This window comes from Clinocottus analis, unplaced genomic scaffold (genome assembly GCF_023055335.1).
Source record: "Clinocottus analis isolate CAN_PGR_092001 unplaced genomic scaffold, fCliAna1.0.p SCAF_10, whole genome shotgun sequence".
Classification (NCBI taxonomy): domain Eukaryota; kingdom Metazoa; phylum Chordata; class Actinopteri; order Perciformes; family Cottidae; genus Clinocottus; species Clinocottus analis.
In genome coordinates, this window is record NW_027175821.1 from 15,331,136 (window position 1) to 15,352,028 (window position 20,893).

At 41.7% G+C, this 20,893-nt stretch overlaps 2 protein-coding genes across 2 annotated transcripts; both read right to left on the reverse strand.

Annotated features, from left to right (window-relative positions):
- Positions 1-429: 429 nt before the first annotated feature.
- Positions 430-10,920, reverse strand: smyd5 (SMYD family member 5). The gene is made up of 13 exons (XM_068585153.1): positions 10,721-10,920; positions 9,760-9,868; positions 8,734-8,873; positions 7,611-7,732; positions 7,436-7,505; positions 6,447-6,551; positions 5,405-5,467; positions 4,314-4,384; positions 4,067-4,173; positions 3,811-3,867; positions 3,586-3,680; positions 3,093-3,163; positions 430-2,074 (listed from the first exon to the last, which is right to left on the reverse strand). Exons 1-13 carry the CDS (start codon positions 10,811-10,813, stop codon positions 1,924-1,926), a joined length of 1,254 nt encoding a protein of 417 aa, XP_068441254.1. The 5' UTR covers positions 10,814-10,920; the 3' UTR covers positions 430-1,923.
- Positions 10,921-11,456: 536 nt separating this feature from the next.
- sfxn5b (sideroflexin 5b) lies at positions 11,457-20,621 on the reverse strand. Its single transcript, XM_068595294.1, has 14 exons — positions 20,476-20,621; positions 17,234-17,302; positions 16,730-16,807; positions 16,509-16,535; positions 16,340-16,394; positions 16,201-16,226; positions 16,004-16,057; positions 15,689-15,745; positions 15,395-15,460; positions 14,936-15,026; positions 14,517-14,632; positions 14,196-14,281; positions 13,183-13,300; positions 11,457-12,902 (listed from the first exon to the last, which is right to left on the reverse strand). The coding sequence occupies exons 1-14, from the start codon at positions 20,530-20,532 to the stop codon at positions 12,825-12,827; spliced, it is 978 nt and encodes a 325-aa protein (XP_068451395.1). The 5' UTR covers positions 20,533-20,621; the 3' UTR covers positions 11,457-12,824.
- Between the last annotated feature and the right edge of the window lie 272 nt (positions 20,622-20,893).

A 20,893-nucleotide genomic window follows, 5' to 3' on the forward strand; every position in this document is an offset into this window, starting at 1 on the left:
GAAGGCTCATGGAGAAATGTCAACCATGGACTACGGGAGGCACCAGGGAGAAGTATGCTTAACTTAGCAAAGACACATTACTGTATGCATGTTCGTAGCCAGCATCCGCTGCCACTGATTGGACTGCACGTAATGTCAGCGTACACAGTGATTGATTGGCAGGCACCACCAGTAGGAGACTTCATTTAATCCATTTACTAATTAATTATATGAAATGAGATGTGCGTCTCTATAAGTGCCTTAAGCAAAATGCTGTCTGGAGAGGGAGAGCCATAAAAAAACAGCAATGGTGAAACCCAAACCCCCTTGAGGAAGACAATTTGAGAAACGAGTTGTGGTTAATATGCAAAGACTGAACAAACATTTGACTAGTAGTCTTCTGTAGCAAAGGCAGGCGGTGTGTAAACCAGATAAATGACTCAACAGACATCCAATTTCAATGGTTTATGCCACAGTAGTAAAAATGACAACCACTGGGCCCCTGTTTGCTGCGGTTCTATTTAAATCATACATGTGTGACTTGTACGTTCTCCTGTGCCACTGCGCTGGATGCCAACTGAAATAAAATGTGATTACTTATTCCAGTTTTCCAATCGTTGTCGAGTAACTGAAAATATTGGAATTTGTGATTACGGTCATTGTTGTAATATTGATTCATGTGTGGGCAGCAGCACTTTCACTCATGTGGAACTGCGGTTTGAAATACAGTCCTCAACAAAGGGCAAACAGTTACTGACAAAGCAATTTTCAACTCAAGGTCTCCACGATGCATTAAGAAAGGTTTAACTTAACGCCATAGATCATCGTATGAAAACCAAACTATTTATCACTGCTCGCGTGTCTCCCATATGACAAGACTGTAATTACAATGGAATATAAATAAAAAAGACTCTTCAGTACAATAATGCATAGTCACGCAAGAAACTTTTTAAGTGGAGAAAAACACCTGAGAATCAATCGGCCTTGGCTTAATCCCTTCGCCTTGTTTAAGAGTTGTCAGGAAGGAGAAATGAGAACACTTCATCTGAGTTTGATTTAGTAGACCTGAAGGTCAGACGCGGCACTATGAGTATCAGGACATTTTTGTCTCCAGCACATTGAATCATGTGGAACGTTTGAACAAATAAGACAATAACTGAAGCTAAAGTACTGACTTTCAGCCATAGTATGCAGCCGCTCTAATCATATATTAACAATGGATTAGAGGACTGTAATACAACTCCATGTGGTAAACCTTCAGAGCACAATCACCAACCTCTGCACTTATTGGAGGTTTTATTTTAGAGCCTTTTAACTCATTTTTGTGATTTATTCCCACCGATCTTATCAGTGACATTTCCAGCAGCAGAAGGCAGCTTTTAAAAACATATAAAACGGTGTATTTGCTCTCTCCCCTTTTTAAATTAGTTTTTACCTTTGACTGCCAGATGTTGTCAGAAATATGCATTGATGCATCTGTAACTAAACACGGTGATGTCCAGGTGTGTTAGAGCACACCTGGACATCACTGCATCGAGGTGAGACGTGTGACCACTGTCGAGCAGAAGCTTTTCATGGGGTGTTTATCTATTTATTAAGGCAATGTCGTACGACTATCAATGTAGATTTAAAAAGGTGTGTCCATTAACATTTAGCGAATGTTTTAGAGATGTTGGAAATCAGTCTTGTTTTTATTTTAAACCACCCAGTGTGCTAAAGTACAGCAGAAACCATCACTGCCCTAACACTGACACGTTATTTTTGTGGCCGATCGCCAAAACAAGACAAAATTAGTGAAATGTGTCGGTAAATGAATAATCTTCCCACACATTTGGACAGTTCTGGTGAAAGTTAGATCGCGGTTTGAACTGGTCTTTACTCCGCTGGGCTTCATGGTTGCTTGGCGTGGCGGCAGGAAAGGGAACAATATGGACAAGTCTTTCGTCAGACATCTGTCATCTCATCTTCCATCTCGTCCCCCTCTGCTTCACCTTCTGCCTCGCCTTCGTCTTCCTCTTCCTCCTCTGATGTCACGTCCAGCTCATCCATCTGGGAGATGCACTTTGGACACGAGCAGACGAACAGGTAGTTCTCCCTGGGAAGAAAATGATCCGCCGGTCACATTGTTACACCTCTAACAAGCGCTGAAATAAACTAACCGTTTAGAAAATCCGATGCTTCACACGGGAACAAATGAGTGTTTGATACTTTTTATTCAGTGGGTGTGCTGTGGGGGCGCATTAATATTAGCCTTAGCATTCATTTATTTTACCACAACCACCTGAATTGCGTCTGCACCGACTCAAGGCCGAGAGAAAAACGTACACATGGCAGACATGTTCAAAACAAAAGTGCCCCACTGAGCACTGGGGGGGTGATTCAAAAATGGATTGACCTCATGCTGAGATTTCCTCTCGCCTCGACTGCTGCACCTCTCTCTGTGCAGGAATAAGTCAGTTAGCCCCTCTCGTCTGCAGCTTGTTTAAGACTCCTCACAGGTACCGGTGAGAAAGACCACACCTCCCCCGTACTGGCCTCTTTCCACAAGCGGTATGAAATATAAAATACTGAATTGATTTAAATTAACTGGCTGAACTTGCACTTGGTAACACCTTCCTCCTTCAAGATCGGACAACCAGTTGCTGCTCTCCATTCCAGCCCCCAGTAAAAGACCAACGATGGTCGAGCATCTTCAGTTGTTGGCGCTAAACTGTGGAATAGTTTGTGACCAACAATTACATTTGCTCCGGTCATTGACACCTTTAAACCCCGCCTCAAGAACCATCTCTTCTTTCTAAGCCCCTTATTTACAATCATGAAGACATAGCTGACCACAATATAGTAGTTTATCTTGTTTTTTTATCACTATTCTATTCGCTTAACTACACTCTTATGCATGTAGTTTGATTTGCTCATTCCTGTTCTATTTATACATTTGTTTCAATGTACAATAACAAATAGACTTGGCTTGACCAATAGTAGCCGTCAGACCCACAGCATCCCCGCCTCATTCCTACCGCATCACTGCCTGGAAGCTTTTCATTGATCCGGTAGGACTTTGAAACAGCATGACTCAGCTCAAGTGAATCGTCTGAGGGATCTCAGATTCTTACCTCAGAACTTTGTGTCTGCTATGACGGCTTCGGTCCCGCTGACAGCAGTCCAAATAACTGATGCAGATCTCCTGAGAATTGAAGAAAACACAGTTGAACTGGCTGAACAATCTTAAATCCTACAAACACGCCACTGGAATTTTTCAAATGGCAAAAATAAGTCTGTTTTTTTTCTCATCCCCCCTTCGTGCAGGAAGTCGCTGTGTCCTTCCATCTTTCTACGAGTGGAATATTACACAAAGCACTCCTGTCTTCGGGAGTTCTCAAAGGGGAGCTTTGCTGTGAAAGTAGCACGGCTGCTGTGACATTACTGTGCCACACAGATGTAAGGCTTCTCAATCTTTCTGACAGCTTGACAAACCAACTCCAATCCTCAAAGTCTCAGCCTTCTAATACCAGCTGACAAGGGAGCACACAAAGCTAGAGAGGGATGTTCTGTGCCGTCTATCCCGGGCCGGAATTTATCACTCCAAACCCAGACGTGTCAGCTGACCTCTCCTGGGTTGATGTCACTGAGGGCGCTGAGCTGAAGCAGGAAATTGTTGTCGGGGAAGGACGCCTCTGCGTTGGGTATGCAGCTGTGGTTACCTGCAGGGGTCAAAGACGAAAGAGAGAAAAAAAGGGTGGTGGTGGGGGTCATTGGATGGTTTCTTGACTGGAGGAACGTGTCTTTGAAGTGAAGTGACAGCGCTCACAACATGAGATCATCTGCACTCACATGAGCTTTGAAGCAGAAACAGTCCAGAGCCCTCACAGTTTAGGAAGTCTCCCGTTTCTACAGAGATGAGACACAAGTCATGCACACTTCTGGTCATTGTTGAGATCTAAAAACACAGATTACATAAAACTCACAGCGATGGCATGGGGTCGACACAGACCATAGTAAACACTCATGCAATTGTCAGTCGGCTCCATTTAGACAAAACAATAATTTTACATCGAAAATGACTGCAAGAGCGAGATAAAAGTGTGACCTTTCTCGACGTCCTTGTATAGCTGGTCGATAAAAGAGTCCAATTGCTCCTTCTGCTGGGCAGGAAGCTCAAGTGCATCACAGGCATGAACCCACTGACTCAGAGAGCTGAGCACAACAATAAGAGCAGCAAGAGAGAGAGAAAGAAAGAGAGAGAGAAAGAGAAAGAGAGAGAGAGAGAGATCGTTACGCGAGACAAACTCAGATCCAGAGCTAAAAAGAGAAGGAGGAGAGAGGAGAGCGTTTACCTCGTGCCAATGCCTTGCCCGTTGGTTCCCACCAGAGCGAACAGAGAGCGGAAACCCTCGGGAACAAACCACTGCAAGGCAATCGTATCTTTACTGATCCGTGTCGGAGAATCATCGAACACGCACATAATTTGCAACAATCCTGAACAATCGATTCGTCGTTAAATGTTTTCCTCTTTTCAGATGCGCTTGAGCTTTAAGTTCAATAAAGCAGAATACTGGAGAGCATTTTAGTTTGGACCATCAGTCGCACTATTACCACCTCTCTGCACTAATATCCAAAATGAATTGCTTATATGTATTATTCAATATATATTTATATTGCACATTAGTTAAATATTGACTTTTTTGTATACACAATATGTAAATAGGTACAAAGAAAACAAAGTGGAACTGGAGTCAAATTCTACGTATGTGTACACACACATGAATAAAGTTGATTCTGAAAACAAGCAATTTAAATTAGTCTTGCACAACAGATATTGAGATGGCCATTGTTTACCCTTTTCATCCTCAAAAACTAATTATCAATGGATTTAAAAGTAATAGTTTGACACGTGTAGTTAATGTGAAGCCGAAGCCAGGCAGCGGTTATCTTAGCATACGTATAAAAGGACAGTCAGCCTTTGTCAAGCGCTGAGGTGCTAACCAGCTGTTTTATGTGGGATTAGAATAGGATTAATACTTTATTCATTTCAAAAGGGGACATTTGGTTGTGGCAGCAGCAAGCAGCGTTACATAGAAGACATTTAGGAAACCTAAATAATGAAAGGTTTGTTACGATTATGTGCTTGAGTTTGTCCTGGCACAGTGACCTCCTGGTGGAAACGTGTGACCTGTGGGCGGCGTGAGGCTAATGGATTCCCAGACATGTTCAGTCTTTATGCTAAACTAAGCTAACCAGCTGCAGTGTCATGAGCCGAGAAAGGTGATCTAACTACAGGCAAGAAAGTGCCTTCACCAAAGGGTCAGACTATTTATTTAACCTATAAATGTATTGTCAGACACTGGAGCTGTGAAGCATTTGGTAAGACGTACGGCGGTAACATGGAGAAACATGCGGCGCATGCTTTCAAAATGTTCATTCTCACCCGACTCAGATGATCGTCATGGAGTGCTGCTTTAAAAAGGCTCTGTAGCAAAACCAGCTGCCCCTGCAGAAACAATGGCAGGCAGATTAAAATGACATTTTCCATAATAGAAAACAAACATCAGCATAGAGCACCAGAGTGGGAATTAAGGCTCTTTCAGGAGGGAGCGACGCCGTCACGCTTTGCTCATTGAGCCATAAACCACCAATCAGCATTAGAGCATGACGTTATCTTTGAACTGCCAGACGATACTATGCTACTACATTTTAATGACATGCTATACTATAACTTTTATTACATTTTTATTGCATACTGTACTGCAACTTTCGACTTATGATAGCATTAATATATATTTGTTCAGGGCATAATATATTATGGTGAGTGAGCAGTGTTGGAGAGAGCCTGAGATCCAAGATGCTTCTCTGTATTTGTTTATTTTATGACATTTAAAAGGCTCACAGTACTCTGACTCTTCTGATAACATGCGCACTATTTTATGACCTTTTTCTACATATAATTACATTTTTTTTGCTATATTATGAATTCTTGACACATTTTATGTATGACCTTTTCAATGACTGTTTGACATGCTATACACACTATGACTTTCTGACATTCTGACGTTTTTAATTAATCTTTTTAAACATAAAATGATATACAAAAATCTGAATTTTATGACATAATATAATAGTTCTATTAACATTCATACTACATTGACTTTTTTCATTATTTTGTATGACCTGATATTACATTAGTATCGCATAATTTACTTATTTTTTTTTTTAAAATGACATACTATGGCCGGGCTGTATTATTACTTTTTATGAGATGATGAAAACTGTTTTTATGACTAACCTTATGCGACAAACTACGCTATGACAGTCTTTACGCACGGATTTGTATACCGTGACGTCTTTTATGACACACTTTACTACAACCTTTTACATGACATATTGCACTGTGACAGTTTAAAGATTTTTTTGTGACGTTTTTCTGGCATGGGAAACATTCTGCACCTCCTCTGAATTTGATGGTAACTTACTTTGAACTTCTCTCCCAGGAGCTTATGGGCGATCTCCTCTTCCTCGTTACCCGTCCGGCTGCAGAAGTGTGAAAACAGCTTCTGCCAGTGTGCTTTGTCTTTGGCCTGAATGACATAACAAATGAATATTAATAACAAACACGCATTTCATTTTTAGTGTTCATTATATCTCTGAGACACATGCATAATGTTTCAACTTGTCTTGTCTTTTGAAAAACTAACACCAAGGAAGCTATTTGTAGCTTTTAACAGTATAAAGTGAAGCTTTGTTCTCATGTTAATCTTAATTCACAGTGAAGATGAAATATGAAATAACATCTTTTTGGTCACGCTTTGGCTGCAAACACAACGCTGTCACATCGACACCTTAAAAGGTTGTTATGGGAAACTTGTTAGCAAACTGTAGCTTATTTACAGCGAGTTGCTAACTGTGTGCCGACTGTTTATCAGAGTGCCGCTTGAGGAAAGGTTGACGAGAGCAGTACCGAAAGAATAAAGTTACGGGCCATGATGTTCAAGACGGTAAATAATTGTAGAATGACGGGGAATTGTAGAGGTTTGTGGGTTCATCACTGCAAGCAACACCTTTCATATTGTGCATATTTATTGATTGCTTATATAGAGATATTGATTAGAGCAGCTTTAAAGTTTTCAAATGAATATGTGCATCACATTGTGTTTTGTTGCCTGAAGCCCATGACAGCAAAGTCTATGAAAAACATCCTCTCACCAGGTTGTCACCTTCTAAATAGTATTTTCACGTCCAGCTTTCTTCACTGGGACATCTGTATTGGTCATGAATTTCAAGCTCGGTTTAACAACCCTCAAAAAAATGATGTGGCGTGGGCGATTTAATGCTGCACGTTATGTCCTTTTCCAGAAAGATGTTTGTATTGTGTATCTAATCAGATTAGTGCACACCAGAATGAATCCAACCACACATTGATCACTTTTGTCTCCTAAATTGTTGGGCGTAAATAGAGACTCACTTGTTTGACAGCAGCTACCATTCTGGCCATGAGCATGATGCTGGAGGTCTCTGGGGGATAATGCATACTCCTGAGGAGAGGACAAGTCTTCAATGAGTGAATTACATTATTTTAGAGAAAATCTGCACACTCGAAGAGGACTCACAATGAAAATCTGCATTAAATGCCCTCTCACCTCCAAGCATCTTTAAGCTTGTTGAGGGGATGGTCCGGATCGTCCTGGGACGAGCCCAAACACAGAGCTCGGTGGTACTGATCTGCTGCAGCTTGTCGACACTCGCTGCTGCAGTACATCACCTGCGGAGGTAAAAAATATACTGAAAGTGAATGCAAATCCTTTCAAGTGTATCAACAACTTCCCCGACATACAGCCCACTTTCTCTCTTATCACTAACCGGGTCTGCATCGCCTAGCAGCAACTATTGTGTCAGGAAATGTGTTGTGCAGTTCATTAAACACCTTAAGAAAAGTGTTGGGATTTGTAGCTACAATAGAGCTGACTGGACAAACCTCCACACATTTTTTTTATCTGTATTTTACAAAAGACGACATTTTTTTCAAATGCCTCAAAGGAGAAATGTCTGAGCGCATCTCACCAGAGTCTCAACAGTAACTTAAATTGTTGGAAATACCATGGCTTCTTTTACCCATTAAAAGTGACGACAAGTGACTTTTTCTTTAGTCACATCAGGAAAGACGAAAAAAATATTTAGCAGAGAAAATAAAAAATCTCACTTTTGAACATAATGTGAGGAATATAAGGATTGACTGTTTTGCACTGAGAAAAACACTCTCTGTAGTAAGTAATTATATCTGTAAACGTACGACAGCCGCCGCATGAAATTAATGATTATTTATTGCAACTAATATATTGCATTAAATAACAATTATTTTATTAATCTAATCTAAATTATTTGGTTTTTATTGTACTGTGTCTTTTTGAAGCACTTTGTAACTGTAGCTAATAGCCATGTCATTAAAACCACTCGCTTAAAAACACTTTGCAGCAGTTAAATCTTGTCTGAAGAAAACGCCACGGATCAACAGTTGTCTCAGTTTTCACTTTGGTTAATAAAAAATTAAATTAAGAAAAGAGAGGCTTACAGATCCATAATACCAACACAGGCCTCTGGAAGAACAGCCGTCTTAAAATCAACATGTTTCTTGTCTTAAATTCACCTGAACACTCGTTCAGTATTCTCCTTCTGCGAAATACAAATGACAACTTCTACAGGAAACGTTTAGGCTTTCCAAAGCCATCGTCAGTCACATCATCAGCGTTTCCCGTGTGGACTGACCTGGCACTGAGGGCAGCCTTGGTGCAGCTCTGGTCGAACACGGCAGAGCTCAGGATAAGGAAGGCTGAGTCCAGGGATGCCGCTGAGTCTCCTCGCATTCTCCTCCGCAGTCTCCAGAGCGCGTAAGCAGTACTCACAGGCTGCGAAAGCAGAACAGGGCGAGAGTGGAGCGGGTGAGCGCAGGTAAAGGATTACTGCAGACCGTGTCGGTTTAATCCTACATAAAACTCAGATTAAGCCAGTATTTGTCAAATCTGGTAACAAAAACACAAAAAAGAATATATTTTTAAACATTATCAATGCAACATCAGCCTCATTCCTGGTTATTTAACGCCAGATGCGGTTAAAAAGTCCAGGGTGTAGGAGTGCCACGTCTCTCTTGTCCCCATGATTCTTGTCTCTCCACTCTGACTCTGCAATGATGGCAACGTTCCAAAAAGTAATCCAAAAAGGAAAAAGTCCAGAAAGTAGTTCTCTGTACGTGTGGCTCTCCAGGACCCGACCGCCTCTCAGACCCTGAGGTCCGCATGCAGGACCGAAACCTCACCTCACATAAAACAAACTGTCTGCAGCTTGTCGAGGCCTCTAACCCCTCATAGAGCTTTACATCATCGTGAAGCCTCCACATTTTTTGGATAATAATCTCCAGTCATAATTGCATTTATTCTTAAGACTCTATATTACTGTAAACAAACATTTCTTGGACAAAATTTAGCACCTTCCCGCACACAACTGTTTTCCAAACAGATTATATATTTGTATCGTCTTTTTATTGATTTTATGTACGAGAGTGTTGGCGGTTGCAGTGACTTACTCGAATCTTTTATTTTATCTACGCTGTTCATAATAAGCACCAAGGGAAACTCCTTGTATGTGATAAACCTGCATGTCAACAAATCGGTTTCTGAAGTCCAAAATTTGCACAGCTGACCAACATGTTGTTACTCCACTAAAGTAAGTGTGTGTGTGTGTGTGTGTGTGTGTGTGTGTGTGTGTGTGTATTTTATAATACAGTGGACGTCTCACCTCTGTATTTATACAAAGCATTCCACAGGAACTGAGCAGAGACCAGAGGTCGCTCAAGAAAGATGGCGTCTCCCTTCTTGATGCTCTTTTTGGCAAAGAGACCCTTGCCCTGAAACATGACAAACAAAAACATGTCTGTTGTGCACCAATCTTTAAAAAACACTGCAGTCTTCCTTTGAATCCACTTGGAGCAGAAACTCTTCGGCTGAAGTATCAGTGACAGAAAGGTACTCACAGATGTCTAACTTTATCTTTCTGCATTTACACATTTCCTTACAGCATGTTGTTGGTTTGCTCATACTATCACAGGTTAAAGGTTTTGTAAGTAATAAGCATTATGCATGTGGCTGAATGATTTATCATCAGAGTACAGTAGACAGCTCTGAGTGACATAATTAGAAGTTGTCTCCAGAGTTAGGTGCACCACCTGCACCACCTTCAGCTCAACGCCAACGACATATTTATTGGTTTATTCTGACATCAGCTGGCAAACTACAGTTCTCTCTCTCTGCCCTGCGACAAAAACATCATCTTAAAACTGAAGCCGAATTGAATGATTGACATTATTCTTGCTCCGTGAGCTCGGGTTGACCCGTCCATGCGTCATCATGTCTGGGTGCAACGACGCAACAAAGTTGCACGCTGCATGCACACCACAGTAAGTTTAATGGAGTACAATGGAGGATGTGGCTCCTTAGCTGGCACACGTTGGATTAAAAGGACCACAGCAGACTGTACCAACTGGTAGCTCTGGACTCCAACAGATCTAGTATCGTCGGATCCGCTCAGACATCCTTTCATGAAGCCAGTGCGGCTGCTCCAGCCCCCTGTGAGCCCACAGGCTTGTGCTCTGCCCGGCTGTGGTCCACACGGACAGCCGACATGCGTCCTCCGCATCTCTGCCACGGAGCGATGTGACGCTCCACATCAGGGAGCATGCCTTCAGTCCGAGCCGCCTTACCTTCACGTTGTTTATAAAGCTGACGTCCACGCTGCTGGAGACTTTGCCGGGGTCCACGCAGAAGGAAAACATGTCATCCACGGGAGCAGCCATGTTTCTTTCGACCTCTTCCCTTTCAACTCTGACCGACTCTGACGTCTTATCGCTGCATCGGCGCAGCAGCGACCTCTGGCGGTCAACACGTGCGCTGCAGCCGAAGACCGGAAGCTCGTTGATTTACGAGGAAACTTCAGGAAAAACACACCTTGTGAGCTGAAATACAAATGCCAGACTACATATACCATCACTAGCTACAGAGCTGTCAGATTATATTCAAGATACTCACTAAACATGCACACATGTGATAATTTAGCAGAGAAGTATCTAGAATGGAGTAAATCCCTTATTACATAGATTTATGTATATACCAAGCATTACTTTTGTCATCAATGGTCACAGCTGGCAGCCAAACTATACTACATGTTGTTATAAATACTTAATGTTGAACATTTTCTGAATCGTGGGGGGACATCACTTCAAGGTGAAGAAAAGCTTTGAAAGGCATATTTGTCAAAGAGTAAAGTCCTTATTAGAATTAAAACTAATGTCAATGGTGAAAACAGTAAGACGTGATGATCTTTGTTGAACGCCCCAATGAAAAGTAACAACAATGAACAGCTGAAGCAAAATGTACAGCTTACATACTTAGAAATGTCTGGAAATAAAATGTTCAACCAAAAAACAGTAGATGGGGTGATAGTAGTTATTATTTATTTCTTAGATAATATAGATACATGTTTTACATTGTTTGACTAGCAAATATTTATTAAACTTTAAGTAGAAGTATTATACAAATAATTAAAAATACTTAGTTCATAATAAGTAGTATAATATATTGCTTGTACTTTTGTATTTAAAATATCGTACAAAGTAAAGCATTAGGAATACAGTAGTAGTAATAGAAACAGTCAGTAGTGGAGTCACATGTCCTTCCAACAATTTGGGAAAGAAAGTTAGTGTACAGTGTTTGGTTAATAAACAAAATGTCCAGAGTACAATTCTGTGTGTTGTTTCACATGATTGAGGTTAGAATAGCTGTCGCATGATGAACAGTGTAAACTATTATACATCTACAGTACAGTCTCCACGTGCTCCCATAGACATTTACAGAACACATCATCAGTGCAGCTACAGATTAGTGCAGTTTCTCTTCCGTCACGTGATAAATATAAATGTTTTATCTGGTGTCCAATACAATACAACAGACTAGAGCCCTGACCTGATATACTGTCTCGCAAAGATTTATCTTTGGGACGATGAACAGAATCAACATTTTAGCGCCATGAAATGATATTATGTTTTTTTTCTTTTTAGACTAATCTTTGCTTTGTTTCTTGTGAAAGGCAAGAAATCTTCCAGCCCTGAAGTATGAAACTTGTATATATGCAACGGGCGACGAAGAGTCACAGGCCGATATAACTTAGTTTTTTATGGATCACAAGAAAAACACAGATTTAGGAGATTTGGGCTTCAAATAAAGATAAATGTGACTGAGGACAAACAAGCTGTTTCAAGCTGTTGACACCGTTCACTTTCTCACAGCTCACTGGGTTTGTTTTTTATCGTTTTTGTTCTCTCATCAGCCAAATAGGCTCCGGTTTAGTCTAAAAGCTTTTGAACAAAAACACTGCGCACCACCTGATCAAACCAATTAGCGGATGGACGGAGTTAAGAGCCGGCTAAGGAGCCAGAAAAGTCATTTATTGCAGATTCAAACTGTATTCAAACCCTTTGTCATCGAGTGAAAAGCAATCGTGTGAGAAACACCGTTTTTGCACATATTAAAATCATTTCATTAATACTAAAAAACAGATTTCACAGTAAATATATCATAATTTCTATATACAGAGCTTCTTCATTTCCAACCTTGGCTCAATAGTTGCTGTGATCTTGAGAACCGTGAAGTAAAAAACGACCGCGTGTTAGTGCTGACGCTCTGCAGGCGGCAGAAAGACTCAAACCTGGCGACAGGAGGAACCCCGCTAATTTCTCTCCGACGGCCATTTCCCAACGCCGCCTCGTCTCCATCCTCCTGGTGCTCTCCTCTCCCTCAGCAGGGCATCCATCACAAACCCTTATTATAGGTCAGCACCTTGCAATCTGTTGCCATGGCGATCTCCGGCTCGAGGCAAGACACCTCAATCTGCAAAAAAAAACAACAAAAAAACACAAAGACTGAAAGTCAATTTTTTTTTTTTTGCTCTACATCGCTCTGATTTTAAGCTTCGGGAATCATTTTGACTTTTAATTACACGTGGGAAGAGACATCTGGAGCAAGAGGTGCGTACGAGCTCGTGGGCCGCGGCCGAGCATGTCAAGTGGTGTATGTGTAATCTGAATTTCTCCCCAGCTGCTCCCTCTTTTTCCTGCCATCTGGCCTCGAATTAAGCCGTGGGAGCGGTTGGAGCGACATTTCGCCGTACCTGAGACATCTGGGGGAACAGGCTGATGGCCACGGGCAGAGAGAGGCCGAAGGTGACCAGGCACACGAGGCCGTGGACGGGCAGCAGCAACCGGCGGTTGCTCTGCAGGAATCGCAGTCTACACAATTCAAGATAGAGAAGAAAGGGAACGTGAGCCTGCACTGTGGATCGATCCCAGATGACTGCTGCAACGCCGCGAGTTATTTTTGGATCGGGAGGAAAGACACGTGCAGAATTAAGGAGAGGGGGGGGGGCTATTTTACACAATTACATAGTGGGTGTGAGATTAATCTGTCTGTGTGAAAGTTCTGGGTTTAATGAGTCAAAGTGCACTTTATTTTTCCTTATTGATTTAAGAGAGACAGAAATTTCTTCTTTTTTTTTTTACATTCTCTCTCGTTGTGGCCTCCTGCTGAATGAATATAGGAGTAGCACTTTGGGGCACAACATATGTCGGCTCTGGCTCAGTAAACACATTATTTAGACCATCAGACCTTTGAAGAAAGACAGCACTAACGAACAATAGAGAAAGGATGAGGATGAGGTCGAGAAGAAAGAGGTTTTGGATGCAGGTTACGACATTACAACGTGTAGTGTCGTAATTTAAGTTCTGTGTTTTGCTTTTTCAGGCAGAATACAATCAAAGGCTTCATTGTCCATAACCTCCTCAAAAAATATGCTCTAAGGCAGAATTACATTTCTGAGGTACATAACCTTTTCAGGGTACGATGTTGAGTTTTTTAAGAAATATAAATAAAAATAAAATCCCAATCAAATGCATCAAATGTGAAAATGTTTGTCCTAGTCTTTTATCTTTGTCGACATTACTTCGAATTGGTACAAAACAAGACATTGAAAGACATTTAAACGATACTTTGATTTTTCATATTTAGACATTTTACAGACCAATGCATGAATTGTAAAAAGTAATCTGTAGATTAATCAACAATGAAAGTACATATCACGAGCACCCCTTATAAAAGTGAATGCCACCTATATGTTTCTATGCAAACCTCTCGAGGTAGGACATGATGATGGGGGGCAGGACAAAGATCGGCATCGGGAGGACCACTCGTGTGAAGGCGGTCTCCATGATCGCCTGGGGGGAAAAGATGAGAACATTGTGCACACGCTTCAATTAAAATACTGCAATGAGTTGGATTTAATTTTCTCTTCTATGGGATCAGATGTGCTCTGAGTGACGGCATCCGAGCAGGAAACGATGTCTTTTCCCATCATCGGCCGCCATCACAGGAAGAGCCGGTTAGTGTACGAGCACATTCAGTGCAGTCGAGTCACAATGAGCTGAGTGTGCGAAAGAGAAAAACCCTCACGTGGCTGGCAGCAATTTTGGAGGATCCCACCACGTTCCCGTTGTCGTCCAGCACATCAATGCCTTCAGATAGCTCATTGTGTCTCATCAGGGCCACGTTACAGATGTTTGCACTCGCTGAGGACGAGCAGAGAAAGGCAGCTTTCATGGTTTCATACATTTCCACACAAACTTGTGCTGAAGACGAGAAAGAAGAAATTCCCTGTGACATGTTTGTAGGAATAATCTAAAAACCCTTAAAGGACTTCAGCAAAATAAATATTCTTATAACAGAAATTAGATTTCTGCAATTGACAAGCTCTGAAAGGTTTGATGTATGAACATAATTGACTTCTTTGCAACAATAAGATAACACTTTGAGTCAGGTGTTTTTACTCTGACCACCAGGGGGCCGCGTGATGATAACTGGTGCAAACGTACCTACAGCTGGGAAGGGGACAAGTCTCTGAATTATCATTCTGGTGGCGGGACTCAGCTTGTTGGCTTTCTGGATCAGCACATTCAGCCCCACCTAGTCAACACAAAAACACTTTGAAAAACAAACGCAACATCTGAAGAAAATCTTCCAGCAAACCCAACTCCAATGAAGTTCGCGTTTGGTTGAAACTCCTGTTACATGCTTTAAATACTGCTGTACAGCAAATATATTCTTTGTATTTGCAGCAGTACTATTTGTATGACTGGTAGTGTTCCTTATCTACTGTCATTAAAACGTTGACATAAACACTAGAAGTATACAGCTTAAACTATTACAAAAGACACCAGTATTACCAGCATCGCTTATGATACCGTCTATTAAAAACATCGTTACAACTTCTTCTGCACGCTGAAGAAACCAAACAGCTCATGACTTAATCTTAAGAAACTTAAGAAACCCACTGCAATAGAAACAGCGCTGGTCACAGCTCCGACATAGCCCTGAAGAAACTTGGATAATGGCGTTGGCTGAGGAGGGAGAAAATAAATATTGTGTCACATCTGTATACATGGCTTACGCTCTGTAGTGGCAATTTGTATTTCATATCGGTATTTAATGTTTTACAATGGTCTTTAAAAACACTTCACATGATATTTTAGTATTTAAAACCATACAATAATAATCTAATATATACATTGTATATTTTTAGACATGTTTGAGAGACAAAAGCTCTGAACAGAGCTGATAGTTCTCACCTTTGTGGCGTTGCGATTGGCGAAATTCACACAGGCATTGTGACTCTGGTTCAGCCACTGTCGGAAAGGAAGGAAATAAGGGATGAACAAAGGAGGGATGGATGAAAGGCATGAAGGAAAGAAGGAAAGGGCAAGAAGGATAGACAGACAGATATATGTGTACAAGCTGACATGTTTCTTTACAACGCATCAGCTTGCAGAAAGAAGCAAACACAACAATCTCCTTATTCCAGCGATGCAAGTGCACACTACAAGTGCACTTACCAGATGTTCAAAATGTACAATAAATGCAATGGTTTGATGTTCTCACAGTACCTGCCATATAATGGTAGACACCACAGTCTGATTTGGAAGAAGAAGGCCAATGACCTAGATGAGACCAGGGGATAAGAGCTTATTTTTGGGGCAAAATAAGTCCAAAGTCTCGTTTCATCTGCCCCCAAACACGACCATGTAAATGGACATCTGCACAGCCATGATTTTAAATGTATGATAGTTTATATGAGACTTACAATCGGTGTTCCAAATGGTACATAACCTGCACAGCGAAGAAATGATGTTCAGTGTAAAAAATAAAAAAAAAAGAAGAAATGAGGACAAAATGGAAGAAAGTTCAACAACTTCAGCAAAGATCTTCATCTGAGGTCGTACCTGACATTCGAAATGGCATGAAGATCTTCTCCCCTGTGTCAGGATGAATGATGGCCTGCGTGCAGAGAGCATGGCATCATCCTCATGCTGCCAGGAGCCCAGAGGCCTGAATGCATGGAGGCGCGCCTCACCTGAGCCTACTTACGAGCATCCACGACGCATCACTTACCTGCTTGATCTTCTGGGCTTCCCACAGCTGCACAGGTGAGCAGAGAAGTATTCTTTAGGTTTATATTTGATGTTTTTTCTTCATATCCGGGAAGGACACGTTCATTTTTTGTTGTGATAATTGTGTGTTTAGCTGCAGACAGGGCTTAGTGACTTTGTGGTCTTCATCATTACGTTATTATTCTGGACCATCGTATCACATCAGAGTGAATAAAGACTCACCTGAAGATCAGACACTCCCGGTGGAAGCTCGCCATGTTTGTAGTCATCGAGCAGTTTCACGCATTCTTTCAATCGTTTCTAAAAAACAACATGTGGCTGCATTAGACCGGGAATGCTTCTTCTCATCTGTCGAATGCTTTGTCAATTTATCATTTAATTTCCTTTAATGAGCCTGGAGCCTGGGATCTTGATCAAAACCCCAGACATGTTTAATTCACTATAATATACTGTAAGTATATGACAGACTAAAACATTTGAAACTCTCTCTCTCTTTCAAAAAAATAACGATTCATCGAGAATAAAAAGCTTTCAAACGATCAATTATTCAGCTCTACAAATGTTTCATGTTGTCTAAACAAGAGCAGCGCCATTAGAAATCTGACCATTTGTTCCGGGACAGTTTATGATACTCTGATGGAGAGAAGCTTGAACTTTGTACTAAAACCATGTCGTAAAAACGTCTATCAGCACCAGATCAACAGTTTAACAGGTTGCTCTCGTTACCTCGGACACAAACAGGGTGCTGGGGTCGATGATGTCTATGAAGTGTCTCAGCCGCCCGAGGAATGAACCCTTGAGAAGACAGAATGACAAAGTTAACTCTTCATGAATATTAAGTATTGTTGTACAATACACAAACACAACAGCGGATCCTCCTCTTCTCTGTGAAGAGATCGTTTGACTGATCCTCTGCAGTCTGAAAGGATCCACTCTGTTTTATTTAAACATGCTAAAACGTTGCTTTGTCTGTTGCCAACTTACACTTATGTATTTATAATGTTACACAGTTTATTGTGTTATACATAAACATGGCTGTAGGACGAATTTCAGCAATATCTTATCTCATAGAAAATGAATTTCAGAGGTCATACATTCAAATTAACCCAATTCCACCATAAAACATGTTTAAATAGGCTAAAAAACAAAAAACTAGATCTTAATACATTCATTCTTTTAAAGCTATTTAATTGGTAACTTTGATTTAAATAATGTTTTCTCATCTTAAACTGTTAATCTGTGAAGACATCAGGTTCCTCCTTTTGGTTCTCCTGATGAAAAACAACCAATCAGAGGCGAGGAGCAGCTGTCAATCAGCTCCACAAACTCATGACCAAAATCTCCCACTAGGCGGCGCTGATCATGTGAATCATACTGTTCCTGTATTGCCAGTTCTTGTCTCAAATCATTTGAGAAACATATTCTAGTGAACTGTTTAGTTGTAAAATGATAAAAGTGTGTGACCCGGCCGCCATGTTAAACCTGTGTAGTCAGAACACAACACTAAGCTAACCTGCTGCTGCTTGTAGCTTCATATTTTCCGTCAGCAACAATCAAAAACACAATCTCCTTCGCCCAAAAGCAAGTGTTTTTCCCCAATTTCCGCCACTGCTGGATGTTGAAGTGACCATGCCAGACTCTGAATCCTCCCTTTCTCGACTCACCAGATGAAGACCATGAGATGCAGTCGAGAGCTCTGACTCGTTAGTAAAAAAAAATACTGTGTCAGTATTTTGTTCCCAAAGGTAAAGAATGTGCAAATGCTCAAATCTTTGCGATGCCAATGAGAAATGATTAAGCAGATAGTTTGAAGTGCCGCCATAAGGAAAACTGGACTATTAAAATATCAAAACCAATTATCAAAAGTTAAGTAAAATGGGTTACAAAGTCTCTGCTATCACAACGGAGCAATCTCACTCAATACAACCGAGCATGTAAGAGTGAAATGTGCCTTATTGAGAACTTTGAAAATGTACATGCTCACAATCTGAGGAAGTTTACATCTACCACACATTTTCCCAAGTGAGGCTTGGAGCTGCTGGTCAAGTGCCCCGTTTTCTGTTCCCTTCACCGTCTTCATCAGCATGCCAATCGCTAACTACGAGTGCCAACAGTCTGAAAAGGCCCAACAGCAATTTATGCCAAGAGTCTCTCTGGCAAACCAGATGGGTGAAAACATGGCAGCTTCAATCAGATTCCCTCTGAGACATTAATCAGCTACGAAGGGCAGAAAATACAGTGGAAAGACAGAGGAACAAACCCTCCTGGATTTTAATCATCTGTTCAGCATCGAGTCCTAATTGACAAGAGTGGAAACAACAGCCAGTCCTGCTGAAGACTGTAAATAAACCATCTCTGCTGTACTGTAACTGGCTTTTCTGCCACTGTCGTTCTCATGTCTCCTCCTCTGACAGGCCGTATGTGCTGCAGTGCTGTTTTGTAAGAGTCAGGGTAGACTGAGGATCCATGTGAGGAGCCCGCTTTAATTATGCATGAGCCTCAGCTCCCTGGAGAGTACACAACAAGACTCGCAGAGCCGGAGCGCGGCAGAAAGCACAGACACACTGAGCAATGCTGATTCAAACACTGGCCTAATTCTGACTGCTTTGACGCAAGGAACTGAAAGAGTTACAGCGCCTTCATCACCCCGACGTGAACCTCCGGTTTCAGATGGGAAAATGAAAAAAGGTGTTATGATGGAGACTTCCGACAAGAAGAGAAAACAACACAGCAGCAGGCGGGAGCCGGAAACCAAGAATGAATTAGTCACTCCTCTAAAATGATGGTGATCGCCAAAAAAAAAAAAAGAGTACCTTACATGAGACAAAGGGTCTAAATTAACTATTAATTTGTGAACCATGCCACATCCTGTGTTATATAGTCCCTTAAGCCTCCTATCAGAGCAAAACCCACACTGAAAGAGACACAACATCATCTCATGAGGCCATTTTGTGTCGGTTTCTGGGTGTTTTGTGTCTCTTTGTAGTTATTTGATTGACTTCTCGGCAGTAAATGTGAACAGTTCACTTCAAACTGAGCCACGGAGCCCTGAGCTTGTTGGCTCAAGAGCTGTTTTCCTTCCATCCCTGGTGCCTTTCAGTAGTATTTTTTGCATGTTGACATCCTGCATCATAAAAGTTGCATTAACAGCGCATATCAGTTGAAGCAATCGCAGATAAAAAAAAAAGTTTTTGAGACTTATTGACACAATCTGTTTATGGACAGATAATTTGTAATACCATCCGCTGTATAATTTACATCTGAAGGTGCTGTTTAATAAATGGCTCTGAATTAAGAAGCCTTATAAATGTAAATGTAACCAGCGTCCCGTTAATAAGTCAACGTGAAGGTCACATTATCTCTCAGGGTTGACCAATGCAAATTCAGCGAGGACGGAAAATTGAGTAATGGGCTTCGGATAAGGACAGACAGTCCATTAATCTGGATCACATGTGAGGCCACAGTCTGCAGAACTGAGGAGAACAACTTGAGCTTGTTGAAGTGGGATTTCTATCAGATTTCTATGAAAAAAATGTATGCGCAGATCAGAAATCTCCACCTTAGAGGCTAAAACATACATAAGACTCGTGATAAAGTGCCTTTAAAATGCCGCGCAAGCTCTCCGCGTTCATTTAAAACAGTGATTTCATCTTCCAGGCAGCAGCGATATAAAGGGTGTGAAATCTGTCACCGGGGATGACAAACATCGACGTGAAGCCGCCGGCCAAACGCTTCTCTCCTCCGGTGCAACTGTAGCGGACTCGACACGGATCCAATCACGCGCAGAAGTTCAATATCCGTTCAAAGTTGTTGCTGGTTTCCTAACAAAGAACCGGGTCGGCACATCAAAGACAACTTTCGCTCCAGGGTGAGGGCAGCGGCAGCGCCGCGGCGGGCTCTTCCCCTCACAGCGAGACGAGCACAATGTCATTAAAGCTCGTTTGGAGCGGACAGGAGAGGAGACTCACCTGCTCGTACCGCGGTCTCCCGAGCTGGAAGGCAGGACATGCTGCAGATTCCGCCATGACACCGAACTATTTATTTATTAATGAACCGAATCATAAAACGGGGTTTTCAAGTGGTGGGAACTACATTCGGTGTGTAACTAGTGAGCCGCTGCGCCTGCCGGGATGTGTAGTCTCCTCGTTTGCGTTCGCGCTGGCAAAGTTGCACCGCATGACTACACATCCCAAATAATCGATCCGGGGAAAGCTATTGCATAACGGTTCGGATTGATATTGGGGAGAGATAACAGTTGGCGCACCCTTGGGTGTCAAGATTGACCTAATGCATCATGTTATGGGAGAGGCGGGGCCTGAGGGGAGAAGGGGGTCTGTGCCGGGTATCGATCACTTAATAATAAAACGAGAAAAACATATACTAACC